The 22,998-nt window shown below is 37.2% G+C and overlaps 1 protein-coding gene across 1 annotated transcript in view; it reads left to right on the top strand.

The window, feature by feature from the left end:
* Positions 1-21,755, top strand: part of LOC139730188 (uncharacterized) — a 77,618-nt gene extending 55,863 nt beyond the window's left edge. Inside the window, exons 12-16 of the mRNA XM_071641084.1 lie at positions 9,027-9,212; positions 11,048-11,230; positions 17,591-17,758; positions 18,190-18,261; positions 21,678-21,755. Coding sequence (XP_071497185.1) covers positions 9,027-9,212; positions 11,048-11,230; positions 17,591-17,758; positions 18,190-18,261; positions 21,678-21,755 — 687 coding nt within the window. The remainder of the gene's footprint in view (positions 1-9,026; positions 9,213-11,047; positions 11,231-17,590; positions 17,759-18,189; positions 18,262-21,677) is intronic.
* Positions 21,756-22,998: the final 1,243 nt, after the last annotated feature.

Raw genomic sequence — 22,998 nt, 5'->3', positions numbered from 1 at the left:
TTTTTCAGAAATGAATAAGGGATTCTAAAGACACACCTAATCACACTATCAAAAATGTTCGAGATAAACTGCTAAAAAAACACACTTTCCTGCCCGTTTTATGATACCAAATTTTAACATAATGTAAAAGAAGACCCGCTCTTTCAGAAAATATGAAAAAGTCAAGTTCGGCTAGGTTGAACCATTTCACTTATTTTCAGTCCTCAAGCAAAATCAGTGTGTGCGACTTTATGTTCGTTTTGAGGTGCACAGTCACAAATGACGTCGTCAGCCGTTGCCATGGCAACGAATTTTTTTCTTAAAAAGAACATGTACTTTTCATTAAGCATCATAAAAACATGTTACAAACACCAAAATATGTCAATATTAACACATCTTTGTAATCAAATCAAACATCACAATTTTTCCAATGTCATGTCATAGTTACCTCATAGCAATGACAGTTTTCATGGTAGCATCTATTTTATACAGAAACGTATAATATTTTGATGCAATAGCAAGACAACAGGACAAGATTGAGTAGAATACCTATTACAAATTACTATCATGATTGTTAGCTTTTTTTTTTCAGCTATGTTCATTGCACATGATTTATGTTGCCATAGCAATAACATGACAAAAGCTGCCTTTTAAAGGAAAAAACAAACAAATAAGCATTGCAATTAATAGGAAAGAAGGAATGAAGTAAATCAGTAGCTAATACAGTTCTTGAGAGTTAGGTTTTTGTGCTACTTCATCTATTTTGGAGGTGCCGATTTTGCCTATACTCATCAGAAATTACTATGATGATTATCAGCCTTTGTTTTTACTATGTTCATCCCACATTATTATCGTTGCTATGGCAATAACATGAGGAAAACGTTTTCATACAAAGATAAGGTATTTCATTACAAAGGAAAGAAAAAAATGAAATAAACGATCAATTTCTGTAGAGTTTAGATTGTTGTGCTCTTTCCTCTATAAAAACATGCTGTGAACGCCAAAATATGTCAATATAACATATCTGTTAAAGTAAATAAACAATCCAATTTTCCTTATGATATGATTGTCACTTGCTTCCTTTTGCCTGATTTTTCATGTTTGTTACAAATGTATCTACCGATAGCCTGCATACAGGAGCTAATGAATTGCCTCATGATTTTAGTAATGATTTCACTCAAAATATGTTATGCAATTATATTACGGTAAATCAATATAAAGATAATTATGATTCATAACATCTCTGATGATACCCTTTCTTTGTTTTTTTTTTCTTTTAAATATAAGGAGTTTGAATAAACATTTTGATGGTTTAAAGTGCTTATTAGAATCTGATAACAGTCAGTCGTTATCGGTTATCGGATTAAGTGAAACATGGTTAACTTCCAATGCAGACAAATTGTTTGCAATTGATGGTTACGATTTATTTGTTAATAATAGGCCTGATAAGAATGATGGGGGGTGTTGCATTGTATATATCATGTTAATTTGAAACTATTGTCCATCAAAATATTTCTAGAATGGACGATACGGTTGAATCTTTGTTTATAGAAATTCTCATCCCAGGATGTAGAAATCTTATGTTAGGCATTGTATACAGACCTCCTAATTCAAACGCTAATGATTTTTAAAATTTATTATTCGGATTTGGCAAATTTTCACGTTTTCCGAAATAAGGGTTGCTGTTTACTCGGCGATTACAATATTGATTTGCTGAAGTCTGAACATTAGGATATCTCTAGTGATTTTATTCACACACTTCTCTCCTCATCCTTTCTTCCGCTCATTTCTAAACCCACACGTATTACAGATCGTTCTGCCACCCTCATTGATAACTTTTTTTTGGTAATATTCTAACCCTCACCGATTCTTTCATAATTCTTTCAGATGTGACTGATCATTTTCCAATAATGACTTATTTTACTCTTAAAACATCATCTAATATTAAAGCTCTTTCATTTCCTTTGTTTAGTCGTAGAGTTTCACCGGAAAAGTTAGCTAGCTTTGATGTGGCTCTCGAGAATGCTGATTGGTCAGGAGTGTTTGGCAGCAATAATATCAATATATCTTTTCATAATCTTTTCATAATTTTATGGAAATATTCAATCATCATTTAGATGGTGTAATTCCAAAACAAAAAGATAGAACAGAATATAAAAAAAAAACACCGACGTTACCTTGAATCTCAAAATCAATCCTTCATTCAATTGATAGGAAAAATCGTTTGTATTATAAAAATAAGTTGGAAAAAAACTGAGCGATCGAAGAATAGATATACATCATACAAAAATACTTTGAGAATGATTTTACGTCCTGAAAAAAAAAATACTTCAAGCAATTTTTGAAAAAAATTTAAAAAGTTTAAAACAGGCCATGAATGATCCGAGTAAAAAAAAAAATGAATGATGAATTGATTAATGATTCTCTTCATACATTATTGCAAATATTTTAAATTCCAATTTTTCAGAAGTAGGTAAAAATATGCTCAAACTATTCCCACAACAGAAACCCATTTTACTTATTTTTTAGGCCAGCGCAACCCTGATTCCCTATTTTTACAGCTACTAATAGATTTGAAATTATTGATACAGTTTCCTCTTTTGAGAACAAACGAAGTTCTTGTTATGATGAGATAGATAATTTTATACTTAAGGATGTTATTTCCTCGATTGTTGATCCACTTGTTCATATATTCAATTTGTCAATCCATAACAGTGTGTTTCCCGATGAAGTGAAATTGGCTAAAGTTATACCAATATGTAAGAAAGGCGATAAACTTGTACTCAGTAGGACCTAATTATCGCCCAATTTTAATATTGTCCTCATTGTCTGAGGTTTTAGAAAAAAAAAACTTATTTACAAGAGAATGATACAAATTTTGAAGGTACATGAAATTTTTACGAACTCTCAGTTTGGTTTTCGTGAGAAACATTGTACTTCACATGCTCTTTTACATTTCGTTGATAGAATAGTTCATGCCATTGATGATCATTCTCATTTAGTTAGTATTTTCTTGGACTTCTCCAAGGCCTTCGACACCATCAATCATGACATTTTACTTTATAAATTATCGCATTATGGAGAACGTGGGAAGGCCTTGGAGTGGTTCAAGAGTTATATTTTCGATAGAAAACAATTTGTTAAAATTAAAAATCAAGATTCAGTTATCAGAGAAGTTAAATGTGGAGTCCCACAGGGAAGTCTTTTAGGGCCGTTATTGTTCATTATTTATATCAATGATTTTTGTCGCGTATCTGATGACCTCTCTTTTATTCATTTTGCAGATGATACAAATGTATTTTTTGCCCATAATGATACTGATTTTCTCGTTCACTAAATCAATATTGAATTTAATAAAGTGACAAACTGGGTCAAAGCTAATAAGTTATCACTCAATGCTAAAAAAACGAAATATATGATTTTTAGTAATACTGTTGATAGTTTAAATACAAATATAGTTTTAGATGATTCTCATCTACAAAGGGTATCAAATATTAAATTCTTGGTGGTCATTGTAGACGATAAACTTTCCTGGAAATCACATGTTGATAGTATGTGTAACATAATATCGCGTAATATAGGTGTTATAAATAGATTGAAATTTCATATTCCACAAAAACATTACTTATGTTATATTCGTCGTTAATATTACCTTATTTGAACTATGGAGTTTTAGTTTGGGGCAACACGCATCAGAATTTACTTGATAGAGTGTCCCTCTTGCAAAAGAAAGCCCTCCGCGTTATCTGCCATTCCCCTGTAAGTTCTCAAACAAACACGTTGTTTGCTTCTAACAAACTCTTAAAAATTAAAGATCTGTTTTTGTATAATTTAGGGCAATTTATGTACAAGTATTGCAGCAATTTGCTTCCATCTATATTTGATTCTATGTTCCTCAAAAATCAATCATTTCATGAATATCCCACTGGGCGTTCCAATGAATTCCATTTACCCATCTTACGCACGATCCTTGCTAAAAATACACTTATTTATTAAGGCCCAAATTATTTGGAATTCTTTGACTCATGATATAATAAACGCCCCATCCATACATTCTTTTAAGAGGAGACTGAAGTCCTTTCTATTGCAATCGTATAACTCTACCGTACTGAACTAGCCATTTGGCCTTCTTTCTCACATATTTACTTACTCACCTTTTCTCCTCTTTGAAGAATAAATTGTAATCTTTTGGATGTCTGCTGCCATTTACGCTAACGCCCAAACCGTCAAAGATTTAAATTTCTGTCTTACTCCTATTCATACGTCCCTTCATTTTCTTGCTTTCTTCCTTTCAGGCGTTACAATATTACTTTTTTTTTTCTCCACAACTATCATCTGTTTCTCTTGACATGCTTCTGTCGAAGATTGCTGTCTCTGTTGTGCATTTTCGTTTGCTATTTTGTCTTCGGTTTGTGAGTCTTGTCCATTCCGTTTTGTCCCGTATACAGCCTTTTCTTCAGCAGTGGTTTTGTTGCCTGTTTCATATTTGTTCGCGTCTGTTAGTCTTGTCCACCCCGTTTTGTTCCGTACAGCCTTTTCTCCTGCAGTTGTTTTGCTTGTCTATAGTCTTGTTCTATGTTTGTTCGCGTCTATGAAAGTAAGTGCATTCATCTGTGAATCTAATGCTCAGTGGGCTTCCAGACTTCTTCCTCTTCTGTTATTCTTCTATTTTGTCCGTTTGTATTTATGATGCTTCAATTAATCTTCCCATCGTTGTTATTTTTCCAGAGGGGCCCACATTCTACAAGCTTTGTCTTTTTAGTGGGTCTCTCCATTCTTCGCACTTTAAGCAAAATTATACATGTACTTCATTTCGATCACTTCTGTTTCTCTTTTACTACAATGTATAATTACTATAAGATCCTTAATTGTTGTACATTCTTTTCAATGAAAATGTTCTGTTTGCCTTATTCTCTGTTGTTAAAAGAAATGTAACTTATATGTTTTGTCGAAAATGAAATAAACTTTGAATTGAGTTGAATTGAAAAAAAAATAATACTTTGGCAAAAGGAAGCAAGTTATATTGTAATGAGTTTTTATAGAAATATGAACATTCTTCGGATTGTCATAAATGCATCATCATATGACTTGCACGAACACCGACATTATTTCTCGTCACAAATGTATATGTAGAAGGGCCTACAAAAAAAAAATGAAATTTTGAAATTGCTCAGACGGCGCTGTATCAATATTTCGAAGACGAGCGGTGCTACAAGCGAGTTTCTACTAAAATCATGACAGCATGGGCCATGATGTGATCACTGACTTCAGGGAGTGGAGTAGGAGTAAAGATGGTACTGGTACATGGCAAATGCTATCAGCCACTCTCCGCAGTGCTTCACTACAAAATTGCATTCTTCTCCACTTCAGGTGTTTCAGGGCATGCGTTGGGAGGTCAACAAAATGGAAATGGAAAAATTAATGAATGCATAAATACATGAATGAACGAATGAAAGTCCAAATGCACAATGTAGAGCAGATGTCAGACGAGCCATGATCTGTAGTTTTTAATTGCTGCAAGAGTGTGTGTGTCTATGTGTGTGTGTGGTGGTGGTGGTGGGGGGGGGGGGGGGTTGAGGGCCTATCTGACTGGAGGAGACCATGTCGCAATGCCAGCGCCACGAAGAAAAATATTTGTGCTGTCACAACTAATGCGACTTCCAGGGCGACGACCGAGATGTCTTCAAACGAAGGGACAATTTATTAGCTTGAAACTCACGGGGATGTTGGCACTGCTTTTGCAGTCGCAGAGACTTACCAGAGACGTCTTTTCTCAGCAACTTCTCCATCGTAAGTTGCGAGGACATCTCGAAGACGTTGCAGACATATCTAGTCCCCACGACATGGCCCCAGGTGATGGAGACATCTCCAAAACCAACTGGAAGCCTGAAATATTCTCAGCAAATTTTTGTGCACAAGTTGGAAAAAAAAGCAAATTGATACCAACCTGATCCACTGAAAAGTGGTCTTAACACAGCAATTGTTTTTTTTTTCATCCAGAATAGCAGTGATCCTCATAATTATCATTTTATTGAATTCAAATCTGAATTATGAAAAAATATAGGTATTAAGGATCCCTGAAATGCGACAGACAATTAAAGACACTTTTCTTTTTAGTGGCAACTTCAAGGAAGCTAGTAATATAGAGAGTAGCCCTTATTACCCCCCCCCCTTATCACTAAACTATGGATATATTAGGTAACAGCAGGATTTTTTTTTTTTCATTTCAGTATATTTGTTATCGCTTTTCTTGCAGATGAAGATGAAAATAATAATCCAACCATCAAAATAATCTTGAAAATTCTTCGAATGGATGTTACCAAAAAACAACAACTAGGTCTATTGGCTGTCATTAAAGCGAATGCAAACATATTAAATTCCGCAAATATGACCAGTCGGTGAGGACCTTTCCTCTTAGGTCCTGTAGAACTAAAAAAAAAATGATTGTGACATGAACTGTGATATCTCATAGCTTTGGACAGAACATCACTTATGTACAATGTGAACTTGATAATTAATAACAGGTCATAATTGAAATGATGCAGAAACAAATCCTTAAGTAATCATTAAAGTGAAATTGAAATGTGACTAAGTCTTCAGATCCTCAGCGCCTTATCACTCTCAAAAAGGGGTTATGTATTTTATTATTATTCATGAATGTATACCTACTGTTTGAAATCTTTAACACGAAAAGAGACATATTGATGTTTAACACTATTGAGAAAGCCCACTCCTCCTTCAGCCCTCGACAACTGCAATTCTATTAGCAAGACTGACATTCCTGCTACATTGCTTTTCTAGGCAACCCATTTTTAAATGACTTATTGTAAATATATTATTAGCAATGGTTTGACCCCACATGACATTTAGGGTCATATCATATGGAAAAGTTAACTTCATACCATAAGATATCTTCACAATCGACTAAGAAAAACCTCTAAAGCTGACTTTTCAAACTGTTGTTATACTGTTAAGGTTTGTAATTGTCATAGCGGCCTTTAAACGAGGTGGCGACCATATTGGATTTTGCCAATAGGCCACCCCGGCGGGCGCCCTTATATATTATATATATTATATATATATATATATATATATATATATATATATATATATATATTTTTATATATATATATATTTTTTTTTTAGCCGTCGACAACTGCAATTCTGTTATCAAGGCTGGAATTCCTGGAATATTGACCATGCAAGAGCTAATTTTAGATTACCTATAATGAATACAATGGCTTGACCCCGAATGACCTCTAGGTGACCTTATAAGGACAAGTTGACTCTAGACCCCTCCCCCCCCCCAAAAAAAAAAAATCAGATTAGAATACTTTGACCCAGAAAATCTCTAAACTTTACTTTTTTTAATGATTTTAACCCTTGTATGTTTTCATTTCCTAGTGCCCTTTAAACCTATATGGCGGCCATATTGGCATTTGCCTATATTGCAAATCCAGTGAGTCTAGAGAACTCTTTATCTATATCCTTCTTAGCTGTATCTTTTTTTTTCTTTTTTTTTTCTTTTTTTTTTGGGGGGGGGGGGGGGGGGATACCGCACACACAACCCTGAATATGAATGCAGTAAATTCTTGACACAGAATTGGAATCTTTCATGCGGTACGGGGGTAACACTGTGTCATCCCCTCCCCCTCATCGTCAAATAGGGTCGACTCCTTATGGGTTTAAATTAATTCAATTCAAGAAAATACAGAGCTCCGATCAACATAAGGAAATATCTATTACGTAATTACATTCACAGGAATAACTATTCATATTCCAATTATTGCTACCTTATTCCATTTAGATTTTCGTCGAAGGCCCACACATCGCGGGCTTGTGCATGTTTTGGAGGGAGGGCGCTATGTTATTGAAATCGAGTTGGGCACCAAAATCTGCTGAAAAGAAAAAAAAAAATCTTCACATTTTGGAGGTGCCATTTTCCCCCGAAATAGGCTGATAAAAAAAAAAACAACCGAACAAAAAAATATATATATTTTTTTTTTTGCTGCCACTTCCCTTCCACCCAAAAATTTCCGCAAAAAAAAAAAAGTGGACATACATTTGCTTCGTATGATATTCTGCCAAAAGAATGGGAGACCTCCACCCCCATCCCCCTCCCCTTTGCGCCGGCTGCGGCTGCCGCTGCGTGTGATGACTATCGCCGATCATACCCCCCTCCCCCTTTATTCCAGGGTACAGATTTACGCCGTTAATTGTGGCTGTTAGAAATTCAATTCCTACTTTTTGTAAAATTCATTGCTTAAAGCACAGCGTGGTGGAATTCTGCACTTGAATATAATTAGATATAGTGTATAAACTTTAAAAACCATTTTCTCATTGAACACTTTTCCAGAGTGTGTTGTGTGCTATTTATGTATGGTAGGAAATTTTGTGTTATGTATCATTTAAAGCTTAATGTCTATGTTTTCATTATTTCATTTCATTCAAAATTACATGTATGGCGACTTTTTGGTTGCTTTTCAATACAGGGTCACAAGATTGATATGAAATGGTACAAAATTTTGATTAAAAGGGACATAGGTCAGGAATAACAGCCGACGAAAGAAAGATAGACATGATGCTTCACTTGAACCATTCGTTAAGATGACGAGTCAGGACACTCCGTTGCCATTAAACGCAGCATATCTTTCCTCATGCTTTAGACCCAGAAATCTGTAATTTGCACGGCCAGAAGGTCATGTGTCCACTGCTCATCATTTTCAACATTCTTCTGTACATTGCACTCTCTAGAGGTGTTCTTTACCATTTATTTGAAGATCTTGGCGTGATGAATTATGCAAAACAGTCTGCTCTATCCCGCTGCTCTGGAAATCTCGTGGTAAGGAATAATCAAACTGATGCTTGAGTTTAATATATATTTGCCAGGACACAGTGTTTACAAAGCGTGATCCAGTCGTCTGCAAGCGCATGGGTTTTACGTATCTTTATTTAATTATTCATTGCCATCGTTTTTGTTTAAAAATTAAATGAAATGATTGATGTCCGTTTATTCGTTATGTGCTTTTTTGTTTCATTTCTAACAGATTCAAGAGCTGGTGTTGACCCATAGTGAAAATACACATTGTCCATTCAATAGCATTTTCGGAGAAAAGTTTGGGGCTTGGGTGTGTCATATGCCACGCCTTTCGAAGCTCAAAGTTGACTCACTCTGTTTCTTCTTGAGCGATGGATTCCTTTCAGCAGCTGCCGAGTTAGCGTCAAGTTGTCAGGTATGTCACCTCTAACCATTTTACGCAGTTCACATCTGTAGAAATACCTATGATTTCGTACTATTCTGCCTCCGAATCATGTGAAAATAAATCATTGTAACCTCCCCCCCCCCCCCCCCAAAAAAAAAAAAATAGGGCTTAAGACATATCAGATTCGACTGTCGTCGCAAAGAATAATTTCTGCTCATTGAACGCAGCCTGTGAGTATTATTGTATTTGAACCGTTAGTAGACTACGAGGGCAAAGGGACAATGTTAATATTTCTATTTCAGATTTCATGCCCTGGTGACCTGAATTATTTATATCTAGATGTCCGTCTTCCGATTGAATTGGTATAAGCATTGTCATTTCTACATCTTCTTGTTTCTAGTATTCTTGATATTATCATCATTACTTTTATCGCCATCACAATGATTGGTATAATTGTTGATATATATATATACATATTATATATATATATATATATATATATATATATATATATATATATATATACATATATATATTTATATTTATTTATATATATATATATATATATATATATATATATATATATATATTTATATTTTTGTGTGTGTGTGTGTGTATGTCTGACCCTGCATCACAAAAGAAAAAGCCGCCAGACATGGATTTTTAGTTAAGGACAGATTCTAAAAGAGCGGAATCTAAGCTTTAAAATGATATATAGCTCAATTGAAACGGACTCTCCTAACCTATCTAAATATCGGAAAGAATGCACACTGGAAAAGTGTTAACCGAGAAAAGAGGCATTGAAGTGCAGGGTCTATTGTCTATTCAAGCGCTTAATCTTCACCAAGCCGTGCTAGCTGTGACATGAATGGGACAAAAACATAATATAAACCGCTTGAACAACAACAATGAAAAGATTATCAGATTACGTTGAAATTAAACGTGCTCTATTAACGCATTCTGCCCATGATTACTGCCAACTTTCAAAGTAGTAGCGTTATCCTTTCAAAAGTTATCAGACTTGAAAGTGAAGAGCGTGCAAAGGTTTTGCAAGAAATGAAAAGGGGTTCTGAGACATCCCTGATCTCACTACTCATCCCTGATCTCACTACTCTACCAAAAAAAAAAAAGGGAGGTTGTAGAAAAAATGCTGGAAATGCACTTTCCCATTAATTCAATGATTGCAAACTTAAGAGTAATGTAGAAGAAGGGTAGCTCTTTCAAAAATTATGACAAACTTAATATTGACGCGGTTGACCCTATCCCACCTCCTTTGAGTCCTCACGTAGAAACAAGGAGTGCGACTACTCGATTTGTGATGCACGGTCACATGTATTGATAAATTTATATAAAATGTTTCCCTGACAATTTGAAAGAAAACACTGGATGATTGCCACTCTGGGTGCAGGTTGTATAAGTGACAGTGCTAACGTAGTCACTTATACAGCGGTTTAGCATCTAATTCGCTTCTTGTTATGACCCTATGAAACAGAGCGAATGGAATTGTATCACTATCAATATCATTATCTTGAATAGGTTATGCTATTGTAAGCATATTGCTCTTACATTGATATAATTAACGTAGTTTATAGTTCATTTGAAGACTTTGCGTGATGAAACATGCAAAAGCTTCTGGTCTATTCCGCTGCTTTGGAAATCTTGTGGTAACGTGGGTAAGGCATAATCAAACTGATGCTTGAGTTATAATCGTGCCAGGACACAATGTTAACAAAGCGTGATCCAGTCGTCTGCATTTGCATGGGTTTTACGTACCTAAATTGCAATTATTCAATGCCATCGTTTTTGTTTTAAAATTAAATGATTGATTTCCGTTTATTCATTTTTTTTTGTTTCTTTTCTAATAGATCCAAGATCTGGTGTTGACCCAAAGTGAAAATAATAAACATTGTCCATTCAATAGCATTTTCGGAAGAAACTTCGGGGTTTGGCTGTGTCATATGCCACGCCTTTCGAAGGTCAAAGTGGACTGTATCTTCTTGAGCGATAGATTCCTCTCAGCAGCCGCCGCCTTAGCGTCAAGTTGTCAGGTATGTCACCTCTAATTATACGCACTTCACATTAATGAAAAAGACCTAAGCTTTCTTACTATTCTGCCCCCAGATCGTGCTAGAATAAGTCATTTTTCCTTTCAAAAACGAGTTGATACATTTAACGTTAGACTTTCGTCGCAAACTATAATTCTTACTCACTGACTTCAGCCTGTGAGCCTCTAAGTACTAATTTCATATAAGTATTGATACAAGGATATTAATTGGCATAAGCATCGATATTTCTTCGCGTTCTTGTTTGTATCATTTTTGTTATTACAATTATTATTCATATTGCCATTCAATTTGTACTGATTGTTTTAGGCCTACTCTTTATGTGCCATGTTTCCACGTCCCACTCATTCGACGGCGTGCCAACTTCACATATTCTGCTCAAACACACTAACATAATCCGCTTAAACCGATCGATAAATCGCCTAATCCCGCGGTACAATGAAAGCTTTTCTCGCGCTTTTGTTCCTTTGGCATACAGCTTGCATTCTACGTGGTGATTGACTATCAAGCGGTGTTCCCTACTAAATGTGCGTGTAAATTCTAAAGCCGTGGTCACAACTCGCCGTACTTGCAAGTGCGTGCTGTCTACTTGCAAAAACGTGGGCAAAATTTGGGGATCCGTACGTCTTAAGTACCGCCTCAGTACGGATTTTGGAGCACGCAGACCCGCCGTAGCACTTTTAGGACACGAGGAACTTTCGCTGCGTTCGGGCTACGGATTCGCCCGAAGTGCGGGCAACGTACGTGCCCTCTACAGCGAACGTACGTACAACGCACTGACTCCGTGCGTCTTTTAAAATTTTCCCACCTTCACTTGCTCGAGGGACGGCGCACGTAGCACGTACGTGTTGAGCACGTAATAAGTGGCCAGCCCGTGTTTATTCGACACTTCCCCGAGTTCAACTGTCCAGTAGAGCACGCAGACCGTACCGAACTTGCCGAATAAGCACCTGCTCCGCACTTAAAACGCAAGTTGTGCGCAGTGATTTCTGCAATGTACACGAGCCGAGCCGACGGAAGAGTATTATCATTTCGTCTCCAAGATGTCCTGATGTTGGCAATTATATATTCATACTGTTCTATTTCACCTACCGGTCAGAAATGCCCTGTAAGGATTATGGGATCGAAAAAATCGCATACACAGAAAAAAATTATTGTTATATCATTATAAAGGGCACATAAGACACCGTCAAAAACTGCTTGAAGAAGCAAAGCATATAGAAATCTTGAGCTCTATGTGGTCAGTACATGAAGTGACCAGGTTTTTGGAGTTTTGAAAAGTTGTGACATTTAAGAGCTGCACAAGCGTGGTTAAAAGGCATTGACCATCATTGTGTATGCAGAACAGTGATAAAGTCAGTACCATTCTCTGAAATTGAGAATGTGTATATTTTGAAATTAAGCGAGGAAGAAATTTCTGTGACAGTATTACCTTATATAGGGCCTTAATTGCAAACGTGACACCTTCAGACTGAGATAAAACTGCCAAACCATAGGCCTACATTCATTGTTCTAGTAATATGCTGATAAATCTAGCTCAAAAATGCCTCCATGGCTGAAATGCCACAACCTCTGAAACTGGGTATAAAGATGGTAGACTTCATAACAGCAAATCATATGCATCTCACCTCCAGTGCCAATGTGTGAGGATGTTTCAACCAAAATAATGTTATACAATGTCATTGTATACCTGATATTGACAGTAGCCTATTAGCCTACATCAGGTAATACAATGCCATTTTATACGTGATGTAACCTATGACCTATACCTGATAATTATAGCCTATTAACCCTTTCTCTCTCAGTGAGTCAAATATGCACACATTTCATATATTTCATTTAGTTCATTTATTTCAATCTCATTTTCTTTCAACAAAATATAAAAACCTATAGACATGAAATGAATATGATACACAGAAGGTTAAACTACCATTTACACGTATGGAGAAGACGTATGATTATACATCTGAAGAACCTCGGAAGATGGTCCTAATAGGCCTACCCCTAGCATATGACGGGAAAAAAAAATCATCGCACTTGCACGCACTTACAACATGCGACAGAGTAGGGATACCGTACGTGAGCAACACGTGTAATTACAGCCTCCGCAAGAGAACGTGGCAATCGCACGCAGATTGTAAGTTGTAAGCACGTACAACTCACTAATCACGTGCACAACGTACGATGCACGTAACCCCTCACGGCCAGACGTGGCGTGCGGGCCACGTACTTACACCTTGCGCAACCGTGCGAGTGTCGTGCGTGGACGTACTTCCTTCCTGCGCTAGTCACTTCCTCCCCACGTTTTTAGAAAAAACGTGAATGCCGTGGCCTCTGCCAAGAACGTACGGACGAAAAGCACGCACGGCGAGTTGTGACCAGGGCTTAAAGGCCGTGTCACACCAGCCTTGCGTGCGACTTCCGAAGAACATTTTTGCTATCCGGAGGTCCCCGCAGATGACCCGCACATGACAGTACCTAGCATGTATCTCAAAAGTAGTTACCCGGAGGTGCGCACGCTGGCTCTATTTACCCGCTGCCAAAAAAGGCCCTGTCACACCAGCTAAGCGGGCTTATTGCGTATAGGGATTTTTCAGCACGCAGAATAATTTCTGCGGCCGGACAAGGTTTAGGGCGAGTTTGGCGTGGGTATTACATGATAAACGTGTGATACCTAAGTCCTTCTTCCGTGTATTCCGTTGAACTGCATGTTAGGCGCGTGGGTGTCACGTGATAGCTTCGTGATAGCTTCTTTTATGTCAGTTACGGGCGACATACGTGCTCTGCGAAGTGCCTGCGCCACAACTGCGTGTTATCTGCGTACTAGTCGCCTGCGAGGAGAGTGCTAGCCTGAACAATAGGCTGGTTCGAGTGGATGGGCAAACAATCATTTGTCAACTAGCTTTCAAGATTGAAGTGAAGATGCCCCGTAGACGGAAAGTGCACAAGGGCAGAGAACGTCCAGTGGATGGACAGCCACAAAGCCCGGAAGATTAACAGCAAATGCATCAAATTGCTGCTGAAGTCCATTCGGCGGATGAAGTCCTGTCCGAAAGGGACCAGGTAGTCCTCGACACCACAGAGGACAGAGGACAAAGAACAGAATGAGCCCACAAATGGCACGCACTCCCTTCACATAGGCATAGATCAGCGGGCAACTGACCTACTTCAAGTTGGTCAAATTCCTGTGAATTGCGGCGGCTACGGCCCTCCTACGGGTTTTCTGCGTGGAACTCTTCGGGCAATCCTCGCGACTCATCCGGAAATAGTTTTGGTCATGCTCAAAACTTTGCTGCGGGAAAATTGGACTAGCGTGCGCACCTTCGGGCAACTAAGGACGAGATAAGTGCTAGGTACTGTCAAGTTCGGGCCAACTGCGGAGAGCTCCGGGTAGCACATTTGTTTCCCCGCAAGTCAAGCCGCAAAACTTCCCCAGATACGGCATGACAAGGCCTTGAGCATGCTCAAAACTTGTTCCGAATGAGTCACGGGAGTTGCCCGTAGAGGCACGCGCAGAACACAAATAGGAAACCCTTACCGGTAGCACCTCACAGGCAACTCCAAAGCAGGTACTTCGCAATCTCCGTAAGTCGCTCGTAACAGAAAATGGATCGGTTTCAAAGCTCTCACGCGAGTCACACGGAACGCACGCAAGTAGAAGCTAAGTAGCACGCGTCTAGTAAGTAAGAAACATGTGCGAAAATTGCAAACATTCTTGTCCGCCCGCGGAAAATCTTCTACGTGTTTTAAACTACCTCCTCGCCACAAGCCCGCGTAGCTTGCCCGTACAGGTGTGACACCGCCTTTAGTTTCTCTCACGGTTTCACGTGCGAAAGTCATGCCTGTACAGTACTGTAGCAACTGGTCATTGAAAAAGATAAATAGAAATAGATTTGTCATACAATTTATATCAAAGCAAAGCTTGGCATTCCTCTTCAAGTTTGCTCACTATTATGTCCAGAATAACAGAATTTTGTAGAAGTTATATAGATTGGAAACACATAATTCTTTCTCGAAGCATGACTACTTTCGTGTATCGGAATAACGTGGCACACAGGGGGTTTCCATCATGGCAAATAAAGAGTTGTTCTCAATAATAATAGCAATTTTAACAATAGTTTTAACAATCATTTTAACTGTGACAAGTATTACGGCACAGTCATATGATGCCGTTTTCATGATTATGTGCGATGTATTTCAACCTTTTCGGTAGAATAAGATTGTATGTTTTCCAGACAATTTGAGATAAAACGCTGGATGATTGCACTCTGGGTGCAAGTCTGTTTAAACAATAGTGCCAATGTAGTCGCCTATATGACAGCTCAGCATTTTCTCTATCACTATCACTATTTTGATCAGATTATGCTACTCCAAAAATGCTGCCCCTTACATTGGTAGAAATGTACATAGTTTGCAACCACAACGAAGACAACAAAAAAAAAAAAAAATACCAACGCAATAAATCATTTGTGACCCTGCACCTCAAAACAAACAAAAAGTCGCCAGACATGAATTTTGGGTTAAGACCATATTCTAAAAGAGCAGACTTTAAGCTTTAAAATGATGTATAACTCAAGTCAAATGGACTCTCCTAACCTATCTAAATATTGGAAAGAAAGCACAAACTCAGGAAAAGTGTGAACTGAGAAAAGAGGCTCTGAAGTACAGTGTCTATTCAAGCGCTTAATCTTTACCAAACCGTGCTGGCTGTGCGATGAATGGGACAAAAAACAGGAAGTAAACCACCAGGGTAACAACAATGAAGGGATTATCAGATTAAACTGAAATTAAGCGTGCCTCATTAGCACATTCTGTCCATAATTAATGCCAACTTTCAAAGCAGTAGCACTATCCTTCCAAAAGTTATTAGAGTTGAAAGTGGAGAGTGTGGACAAGGTTTTTCAGAAATGAAAAGGGGATTCTAAAGGCACATCTAATCACACTATTCTACCAAAAAAGTTGAGATAAACTGCTAAAAAAAAAAAAAAAAAAACTTTCCTGCCCGTTTTATGATACCAAATTTTAGTATAATGTAAAAGAAGACCCGCTCTTTCAGAAAATATGAAAAAGTCAAGTTCGGCTAGGTTGACCCATTTCACCTATTTTCAGTCCTCACGCAAAATCAGTGTGTGCGACTTTATGTTCGTTTTGAGGTGCACTGTCACATTTTATTGTGAAAAAGAAAAATTCATATTCTACATAATTCTACAATTTTGGAATATACAAGAAATTGTCATTTTTCACCCATTGATTTTTGCTTTTGCAGTTTTCCTAAAACGTTTTTTTTTCTTTGTTTTTGTAGAATTGTTACATAAGATATTTCTAAGAGACACCTTTCCATTTATTGAAAAGCCAGTCCACAGTTTTCTCTTTCAACTCAACTTTTCATTTTTTGAAAAGATAATGCTGCTGCTTTGAAATTAGGATTGGTCATGAATAAGTTATGTTCATAGCATGTGCACAATTTCGGCTGAATGCAATAATCCCTTCGCATACAGCGAATTGAATTATGTCAATGTTATCTCTATTACTATCATTATCTAGATTGTGCTATTCCCAACACGTTTCCCCTTACATATTTAAACTCACATAATCGGTTCGCACATAGTGTGCATGTACATATCCCCATGCTGTTCGCGTAGGAAAATAAGACAGGACAAGTTCTCCGTCATAGACATGTGGATTGAGTGAATGCAACTATAATTAGCAGAACACATCAGTGAGAGTTTGAAGAAAATCGGACAATCCGTTCAAAAGTTATGAATTTTTGAAATTTTTGCGTAGTCGCGGCCGGATGAAAAGACTACTATATAGCTTGTGATGTCACATGTGTACAACGATATGAAGAAAGAATAAAGACAATTCAACATATTTCCATTTTTCTTTCATAACAAAAGTAGCTTTCGACTTTTCTCTTTCAGAAGGCAAGGGAATAATATTACCCTTAACGTACATCAGTTACAACTTGAAGACTGAAATGTGCACTTTTATAGTAAAAAAAAAAGTACATTTTTGTGAAATTTTCTTTTTATTAAAGTGCACTAAACTATGATTTTCTCAAAAAAGTTGTAAATAACAACAGCCATAAACACTCAGAAATATATCGATCAATGTCAACCATCTCTAATCTTTCAAACGAGCACTGGCCCTGTTGTGTATCTTTCTTTCTAGCAATTTAACACAATTTAACAGCAATCTAACTTTCTAGCAATTTAAGCTGTAAGACTGAATAACATTGTTTAAATATGTTACCACCTTAGATAGTAACAAAAAGAAACTACAGAACAAAACGAAAGAAATGAAATATGTGTTCCTATGATGTGTATTTTATATTTTCTTCTACAGATCCGTGAACTTGATCTGAACTTTGTTTTGGTGTCAGACCCAGGAGGGGAAGACTTGGCTAGATTTCTGTGTCATATGCCCCATCTTGTACGTGTCGATCTCAAATGCTCCGAATACTTGCCTGAGGCATTCTTCACGACCCTTGCATCACAAGCAACGAGCAGCATGGTATGTAGACATAAGTCCATCGATTACTTTGTTTAATACACATGTAGGCCTATATGTAATGACGGCCATAGTCGTGCTGATAAAACAACAATACGATTACACGCTTTATACATTGACATTGTCATTATCTGCAATTGTGATTTCGTCTTTGTAGCTCAATTCTAATATCGATTTAAGTCTATAAGCATAAATGTATGGAAGAGGAAAATTTATGTAACATGCTTTATCATAAAAGACATGGTATATAACATCAATTCATTTGCTGTTTTAACTGTTCTATTTTTTGGTGAAAATGAATCGAGTTGCTTCGATATACACCTCCATACTACTTCGTCATGCGGTTTTCAGTGACTGAAATGAGAACATTTATTCCAAACTCAAGAATGTTTCATTGTTGTTATTGGTTTTTTTTTTCGTTTAATATGCTACAGATACAGAACATTACTATCAATGGAAAGTCGTCAAACGAGTTTCTCAGTGACACTCAACGAAGTATGAGACAGGTATGTATGCGTTTTATTTTTCGTCGTCTTGCCCCTTCATCGTATGTCGAGCTTTCAAATAACAAATAAAGTGTGTAAGCCCATTCATATGAAATAACGGGGCCAGGTGTTAATGCAATGTGTCAATTGCATTCATCAGGAAGAAATTTTCCTGTCGCAATATTTATATTCGCTGAAGATTTCACGCGTCTTGGTAGCAACGTTTAACCATTAGACGGGGGAGAAATAAAAAAGAGATGTCACTGTGCCGTAGTGTGTTAGTGTATTGAATATTAGCACGGATACAGCTTCCCTATTGTTAGTTTTAAATTTGCTTTTCAGCGACTGTCATCCGTTGTCATTATCCTAACACGTTATCATGATTATTCATCCTTTCATTCAAAACGTTATACCTTTTGATATCGTTTACTATTGATTCATACTAAAGCAGTATTTTGATTTGACCCATACACCATTGTTATTCATTTGTGATATTCATGTTGATACGGCGAGTAACACCAAAAGAACAAGGGAAATGTCTCCTCTTAAACAAGAAAAAGTTCACCTTCATACACATGCGAATTGAAAGAATGCATCAAATAGAGCACATCAGTGAACGATTGAGGAAAATCCGACAGTCCGTTCAAAATTATGAAAAATCTGAAATGTGAATGCCGCCGTCGCTTGATGAAGATACTACAGCAGCTTTTGATGTGGTAGAATGATGTATACTTAAAATATATAGAACTTTCAACATATTTTCGCTTTTCTCACATCATAAAAGAGCACTTGATTTGCCTCTTAGAAGGCAGGGGGAATAGTATTTCCCTTCAATGTCAGTGACAGTTCGAGGGAATTTATGAGTTTTTCAAACATACACACACGCACAATGTGAAATTCTCTTTATTCATCGTAGGATTATCGTTAAACGGTGATATTTGATGGTATTAGTCTTCTGAATCCAGCAGTGACTACGCATGAACTTCAACAATTAATAACTTTTGAACGAATTGATCCATTTTACTCAAACTTTCACCGATGTTTTTTGCTAATATGGCTGCATTCATTCATTCAACTCACATGTATGTGACGGTGAACTTGAATGTCCTTTATCAAAGACACAACTCTAAAGAAACGCACACAAAAATAGATCAAAGACATACAGTAAAAATGGATAGGAAAGAGTAAATATCCACACACTAAATTCTTATCTAAAAGTCATATAATGGTAAAGAAAGTATATAAACAGTAACAAGAGAATCGTGGAAGTGAAGATGGAAATGTGTCAAGAGTTGTGAGTTGAAGACACGAACTTTTAATAAAATCCTATATATATACATGTATATTACAAAAAAGAAGTTTATGTTTTTTTGCGGTTATTGAAAGAAGAAGAAGAAGAAAATCCCAGGAATTCTAGATTTTGTGAGTGATGCAGACAAACAACGACAGAAAAAACTAAATCAGTTCACTCTTATGGCCAAATTCCTGTTATTTTTGCCTATTTTTGTTTGATAAAATAATGGTGCAATATACATTTTCTGATTACAATAATACCTGTTAGAAGTTTATAAAACAATGTTTGCCCTCAAAGTGAAATTGAGAAGTTTCGTATATCTTGTCGCAAATAGGTACTAACTTAAATGTTCTATTGGTCATTTATGCGGTGACTTTCTTTTTTTATTCACTTTAAGACTCTAAGACAAGCGGTCATCTGGCATTGATAATTCGTTCGTGATTTGACAACTTTGAGCTTGAAACATATCAAAATAAATCACACATGAAAAATATAATGGTCTATATATTTACAATCTTTAAACAGTAATGGCAAGGAATTACATCAAATTTATTTTGCCTGTTTCATATGCAGATTGTCGGGATTATGGGTAAATATTTCAGAATGTTAGAATAGCAAGGAGAAAAACAAAACAAGAAAGTTCTTAGTCTAGTAGAGAGACCACACAAATCAGCGTCACCTTTCCCCGGCTTTTCTATATGAATCTTTGGTAAACAAACTCCATGATCAGGAGCCCCGCCATAGTATGCGTTCCGAACTTTGGCTTATTCAAGCACTTCCACGCATTAAGAGATTTGTGAAAAATTTTTCAAATTTGCACAGAGGTTTCAAAATCCTTGGCAAAAAACAGGTAGATTTTTTTTTTAAAAGACATTTAAACAGTTTTGGAACCTAGATTTGTTCATAGTAAATAATATTATAATCACACCAACGGTTTTCCTTGTATATTAATCATACTATACAGTGCCCTCCAGTTATAACGAACGCGGTTATAACGAAATTACGGTTACGATGAAATAAAACATGATCCCCTTTATGTATCTGTATTGTTTTGTTTTTTTTTTCGGTATAACCAAATTGCCATATAACGAAAGAAAACCGCCGGTAACAAGGGCTTCGTTTTAACGGGTGTCACATTGAAAATGCATTTCCAGGTTGTTTCATATACATCACCTATCGGTCATTCAACTAGACAAACATGTTTACGTGTAGGGATAACGAGACAAAAAGTGCGAGTGAGTGAGCGAGAGAGAAAGCGAGAGTGAGAGAGAGAAAGTGCTAGGACAGGTGTAAATGTTTTACAAGTCGCGCCATCGATGACCGAGAGGAGTTCATTTATTTTTGCATGTCAATTAATGTAGAAAGAAAAGACAGGAAATAGCTCCAGTTCCGGGAGAGTGCTGTATAGGTGTTTTCGTTCAAGTCCTTTTAGTTGTATCAAATATTCCAAATGCCTCGAAAAGGAGTGTCGTAGTCGAGTAGCAATTTAACAGTAGAGTTGGATCTTTTCGTGGTAGACACCATTTTGATTTCACCGAGAGAACATTGAGTTAGCTCCGTGATGGCAGGAAACAAACCTGCCACACCCAGGCGCCAGTTGGCAAGATAATTTTGTGTCTAAGCCCAATTTCGTTTGCGGCCAGGAGCCGTCCGTCCACCTTACCGTCAGCCTGTATACTAGCTGATTTGAGTTCAGATTTTGTTTGCTGCCAGAAGGCGTATTCCAACAGCCTTTGCAGCCTTCCAGTAGCCAAGAAGAAGAGGCATTTTGGTTATATTACACCGGCCATTGGTAAGTCAAATTGCGATTTGATTTCGGCTTTGTCGTGTAAAATGATGTGAATGTGTTTCAGGGCACCACATATAGCCCCGGAGAACCCCGTGAATAAGTGATAAAGTGTATTATAATGGTGTACAGTTTTTGAAAACGATGCGGTGATGTTTGATAAGCTATGCACTGTTATATTTCCAATGTTTGAAACATTTCATTATGTGAATTTTGTATGTTAATTGGATAATAATGCAGTTCTCAAATTTTCACTGTGATGTTAGGATTTGAAGCTGATAATCTTTTTTGTGTGTGTGGTTAGAACACACCACATTGGTATATGTTGCATTTAACAGTGTTTAAATAATTTTGTAGATGGCGCCGAGGCCGAGGTCGAATCTACTCCCAGGCCGACGCATTCGCAGCAGAGCGACTGTGCCCGCCCCTCGCTAGGGAGAACTTTGGACGCCAGCGAATACGGAATGCGGGTCCCTCGCGACACTTTGGAGCTGGAAGAGCAACCTCGCATATAAGGACGCTCCACCCACGAATCAGTTCATGTTCTGGAAGCGAACAGTTTGACAATTAATGTGACTCTGTGGACAACGCAGGTGAGCGATGAACCTGGCGGGTGCATGACACCCTGTAGATATGATTGGTTATGACGTGGAAGTGTCGCTGAAGTAGAGAGATGAAGGTCAGCTCAAATTGGTAAAAAGATGAAAATAATGTGCACATAATTCGAATATTGGTAGTTATACACTTCATGATAATTGCGGGTTAGCACAGAACCCGGAGGTAAACGGAAGCAGTGTAATTGAAGACAAGTGTTATAACCGCGGTAAACCGTCGTGCGTGCAGGCTGGTCGTCTCAGGATCAGCACTACGGGGGCGGGAACCAAATAGTGTTGCGCTTGATAGCAGATAGTATATTGTCGGGGATAACGAATTGATAGTGAAGCTGTTATAATTATTCTGAACAAGTGTTAAGCCAAAATTACAGGTGGAACCGGACCAAGGCAGGTTCCCGTTCACATGGTTGTCGAATATAAGAGTAGTGTAATTTAATTTATCTCACTCAGAATTTTGATTTTGCATTTGTGACCCTGCACCTTAAAACAAACAAAAAGTCGCCAGACATGAGTTTTTAGTTAAGACCATGTACTGAAAGAGCAGACTTTAAGCTTTAAAATGATGTATAACTCAAATCAAATGGACTCTCCTAACCTTTCTAAATATTGGAAAGAAAGCACAAACTCAGGAAAAGTGTGAACTGAGAAAAGAGGCTCTGAAATACAGTGTCTATTCAAGCGCTTAATCTTTACCAACCCGTGCTGGCTGTGCGATGAATGGGACAAAAAACCAGGAAGTAAACCACCAGAGTAACAACAATGAAGGGATTATTAGATTAAACTGAAATTAAGCATGCCTCATTAACACATTCTGTCCATAATTAATGCTAACTTTCAAAGCAGTAGCACTATCCTTTAAAAAGTTATTAGAGTTGAAAGTGAAGAGTGTGGACAAGGTTTTTCAGAAATGAAAAAGGGATTCTAAAGACACACCTAATCACACTATTCTACCAAAAATAATCGAGATAAACTGCTAAAAAAAAACACACTTTCCTGCCCATTTTATGATACCAAATTTTAGCATAATGTAAAAGAAGACTCGCTCTTTCAGAAAATATGAAAAA

The sequence above is a fragment of the Diadema antillarum genome, unplaced genomic scaffold, assembly GCF_040938485.1.
Source record: "Diadema antillarum isolate AM-2024a unplaced genomic scaffold, OU_Dant_1.0 seq00000297_RagTag, whole genome shotgun sequence".
NCBI lineage: Eukaryota > Metazoa > Echinodermata > Echinoidea > Diadematoida > Diadematidae > Diadema > Diadema antillarum.
Note: the sequence above shows the minus strand (reverse complement) of the source record. Positions and strands in the feature narration are given on the sequence as shown.